At 34.0% G+C, this 4,431-nt stretch overlaps 1 protein-coding gene across 1 annotated transcript; it reads right to left on the bottom strand.

Moving 5' to 3' along the window:
* Positions 1-50: 50 nt before the first annotated feature.
* LOC110444700 (dynein heavy chain 1, axonemal-like) lies at positions 51-4,358 on the bottom strand. The gene is made up of 6 exons (XM_021489064.1): positions 4,185-4,358; positions 3,505-3,806; positions 3,014-3,130; positions 2,614-2,704; positions 2,056-2,153; positions 51-847 (listed from the first exon to the last, which is right to left on the bottom strand). Exons 1-6 carry the CDS (start codon positions 4,329-4,331, stop codon positions 715-717), a joined length of 888 nt encoding a protein of 295 aa, XP_021344739.1. The 5' UTR covers positions 4,332-4,358; the 3' UTR covers positions 51-714.
* Between the last annotated feature and the right edge of the window lie 73 nt (positions 4,359-4,431).

Consider the following 4,431-nt stretch of genomic DNA (forward strand, 5'->3'; position numbering starts at 1 on the left):
TATATTTATATATACCATATATTTTTTCCATATCATTTTATTTGGGGGTGGAGAGGTGGGAGAATGTTTCTAAGTTTCGAAAAATTTGCAGCAAATTTAAAAAGAATAATGTCAGATTTTCCTTACAAAAACAAGTAAACAGCTGATGAGTTGAAAGTCTGACACTGTAACCTACATAATGGTCCACTATTTATGCACTGTAACATATGTTAGGTATAGGAACAACGGGCAACATTCTTTGCAATGATACATGTAGTTGGCCGACAAATCCCTCTGTGTAGTCTTGGTACAAACACTCTGGAAATTAGCTCCAATTTTTATGGGTTTTTTTTCTATATTATATTAAAAAACTTTTCCAAGAAATGTTGGTATTCAGAACAACACAAATGGTTTTTGTTTAGCCGTAGAAGTATGTAGAGCTGTAAAATAGAGTATGAAGAGATCTACCTACTGGGATATACAAACTGCACACCTTTAGTGAGTTATCTACAAATCCACATGTATCCTTTCCCTTTCTTGATTTTAAATATAGAAGCAATTTAATTTATTTCCATCATTAATTGTAGGATGTTTCCATAAATGAGAAATTTTCATTTAAAAATATTAGCTAGCAAATTTGGGAAGGAATTTGATAGGATTTGCAAAATGTTTGACCCAGAAAGATTGTGCAGCTTTGCAGTAGATGGTTACAGAGAAAGTCTAGTGTATGACGGTCTAGCCCTGTCTGAGGTGCTGGCTCACCCTCTGCTGCTGGGCCTTTTGTATGGTAGCGATTTGCTGTGCCACCACAGACAACACTTCAATATCTATACGGTTGAACTCGTCAAAACACGCCCATGCTCCCGCACTGAAAATCAATATTTAACCAACGCCCACATGAAATAGAGTTGATAATGATTAAATTGCAAATTCTTCCTTTCTTTATTTAAATGATTATATAAATTATTGATAACAATTTCATGTCAGAAAAATATCATAATTTCATGCAAGAAAAAATTTGTATTACAGACCCCAGGTGAAGATCCTCCAATTCTACCTTATTTTATTATTATCGGTACTTATAATCATAAAACATTTTATTTTACCAGCATGTACACAAGAAATCGCTGATTTCAAGCACTCTTTGAATGGGCCAGGGGACAAATTTTCATTACTTATCAATCAAAACTGGTCGGGATTCCAGTGTCGATTCCTGTACTTTAATTTTCATAAAACTAATATATCTTGATTATATCAGAAAATGGTTTATTTACTACAATGATACACAGATGATAGAGCGACTTAAGTGATTATCGCAAAATGACACTGTAAATACTTATTTGTTCAGGCAAATTGATTAAATGCACAAAAACCACACAACACTGTTAATTCACTCAAAGTATAAGATTACAGCAACAACATAAACACTTGGAGGATGTTTAACATATCTAAAATGTAAATAACATATCTTATCATTTATCAAAAAAGCAGTGATCAACATAAATATCAACAGTAAATCAAGATTCAAAATTCTCACATTGTTAATCTTTTACGTGGTTATTTAGGTGATTTTTTAATGAACAGCGATTTCAACTGGCGAAATGAACAATATGAAATGAACATTCATTTGATGTTTGAATGCCATTTTTGTGAAAAGTTTGAATTGATTAGCTAAATTAACAGAATGAAATCCACATCAATTTCAGGAATCTGTTTTACAGGTGTGTACAACAGCTAATTTGAATCTTGATTTCAATGCATGGTAAAATATATACATAACACATTAAAATTTCTATTAAACAAATAACCCATACATAAACATAGAAAGTTCAACTATCTATAACCATAGAGATTAACAGAAATTCTTATAAATGTTCAGAATTAACAATAATATAAAACATTAATTTAAATATCTGTGTAATATTTTCTTTTATAATCAGAGAATTGATGTTCCATTAACAACAATTAATAGGAAAAAACAATCTGATGTTTTTATCATTTACATATATGTATATCCTGTTAAGAGTAGAAAACTTATCATTTGGTCTCAAGCACATTATGAATATGGATGAGTACCTCGCCAGTCCTTTGAAGAACTTGCCCATAGCCATGAAATCCAGCTGGTCAGAACAGTTGAACACCACACACTGTACAGCCATTGCCTTGGCCAGATCCTGTTAGAGAGAACAAATAACATTACCTATGTGGTCTCACCCCTACGTAAGTATATGTGACCCTAAATGATTTAAATATGCAACATCCCCCATGGAATTAATTAACATACATAGTTTTTTGGGGGAAGAGAGAGCAAAATGAAATTAGGGAGGTTTTTTTATTACAGGTACCCACCCTGAACCCAGGACATTTGCTGAAGTGGGGATGGGGCTTATTTGCAAGCGAGGTCTTATTTGCAGTCAAATACGGCATCAGCTTAAAGCTTGCAAAAAATCCTTTCGATAATTGGTATGTCATTTGTAAGCTACTTATAAACCAAGAGAGCTTATTACATTATTTTGACTAAAACTAATTTTTCCACATAATCACTTTTATTTTTTAAGAACTGGCAGACAAATAAAAGATGTCTAGAAACAATGTTCAACAGATTACTGCAGTGTAACTATAAAGAATATCAACCTTTGTTGTCTCAGTCTTTCCTGTTCCTGCGGGCCCGGCAGGAGCTCCTCCGAATTTGAGATGGAGAGCTCCAGTCAGGGTGAGATAACACCTGTTTACAAAGTTTTAAACAATATATATATCACATAAATCACACAATCCACATTGTAATGTAATCAATGGAAGCCATTTTATTGTATTCTTTAAGTAAAGACAGAAAGTCTCTGCAATCGGACAATTTTTAAATTGCTGTATGAAATTATTTAATCATAATTCAGTGGCTACTACATAGGTAATCACTAAGAAAAATATCCTCGACGCAGATTTTTTTTTTGAAGAATTTTGAAGTTATTTACAATGTTTAAAATATCTACTAAATAGATGGATTTGTGTATCTGTGTACTGATGATGGCTATAATACCTATCAGTTAACGGTGTAATGACCAGTCTGAAGGTGTTTCCTAGGTATTCGTAACCGTAGGGAAACTGGGCGTTAACAGCACGTATGTACAGGTTTTCATCCTCCAGCCAGTAGTATCTGAGGGAAATAATGATAACCGTAAAAAAACTCATGTCAAGATAATTTGTTTTCCAAAAATATTTCCAATATAACAAATGTTATAGATTAATGCAAAAGAAATCTTTAATAGAAGAGGAAATTAATCTGTTTATTTTTTTTAACTATCCAATTTTTTTATTTACATGCTAGGCAAAGTCATTTACTCACATTTTTTTTAATTTGATTCAATAAATTCATTAATTTTGCATCAAATGACTGACAACGATTCTCAAAACTAGACAGGAAATGACTCATTATACGAAAAATGTAGCTAACACACTGTAAACAAATCCCTTGACTTACCATGAGTAATATAACAAGTATATAATGTTAAAATAAAGTATAAAACTCACCTGATTTGACTGATCCACTCAAAGGCGTTGGCATTGCTCACCTCCTCCTCGACAATTCTGTGGACAACGTCACGGGCATGCACCTCTATGACGATGAGGGCAGACAGGGTCAGTCGTCCGATCTTGGACAGGTCAGTCCTCACCAGGAGTCTCAGGTCATCCAGCTGTTTCAACATAATTTCATATATCTCCTTGACCTTGTTCTGTTCCAGAGCTTCAGTGACCTCCTGTGTCCAGTAGGTCTGACAGCAGGCAATGACCACTTGACCAGGCCAGTCGAGTACCCATTCTGTTCTTGGTTTCTGTAAAAGGCAAAATATAATGTTCACATCTGGAGTTTTTCAACTTCTTTGAAAACCTTTTTATAATTTGGAAACAAGAAGAATTTCATTCTTTGTTATGACTGGTCTGAAAACTTGTATTTGTATACTTATTTTTTGTCAGCACATTTGGGATGACAAAAATCCTAAAAAATAATTTGAAAATCATTTCTCTGGAAAAAGAATAATGTGAAACCAGTCAATCAAGCTGCCAAGGGGCGAGAAAATACTTGTTCTTTTTAAACAGATGGTCCTTAGAGACAGGTTGTTATAATAGGGGTGTTCTTGATATGGTTGATATAGGCAGATGTTCTTTATAGACAGGTGATCTTTTAGGCAGTTTCACTGTAGAGTACTTACAACTTTGTAAGCTTCCAGGGCCTCCTTGATGATTAGCCGAAGACTTTCTCTCATGCAGCGCTCAATCTCCAACATCCAGTCCTCAACATTTCCTGTGGGGTACAGCGTCTCCTTGAAGTCTACACTCTCGCCCTCACCAGAGAACATCTTTGTGATCTTCAAATCATCCTCAAATCGGAGCTGTAATAGTAAACAAAACAATTCAGTCACATTGTTGTTCAGAAATGTTTGGGGCAAACCAGTTTAC

Source organism: Mizuhopecten yessoensis, unplaced genomic scaffold (assembly GCF_002113885.1).
Source record: "Mizuhopecten yessoensis strain PY_sf001 unplaced genomic scaffold, ASM211388v2 hete_36163286, whole genome shotgun sequence".
NCBI classification, from domain to species: Eukaryota; Metazoa; Mollusca; class Bivalvia; order Pectinida; family Pectinidae; genus Mizuhopecten; species Mizuhopecten yessoensis.

Bases quoted from the DNA above. Each gene is read 5' to 3' on its own strand.
- LOC110444700 (XM_021489064.1), bottom strand. From the start codon at position 4,331: ATGTTCTCTGGTGAGGGCGAGAGTGTAGACTTCAAGGAGACGCTGTAC. The intron at 2,154-2,613 runs GTTGATATTCTT...TCTCTCTAACAG, and splicing joins GAAAGACTGAGACAACAAAG to GATCTGGCCAAGGCAATGGC. The intron at 848-2,055 runs GTACTCATCCAT...ATTGATTTTCAG, and splicing joins TTCTTCAAAGGACTGGCGAG to TGCGGGAGCATGGGCGTGTT.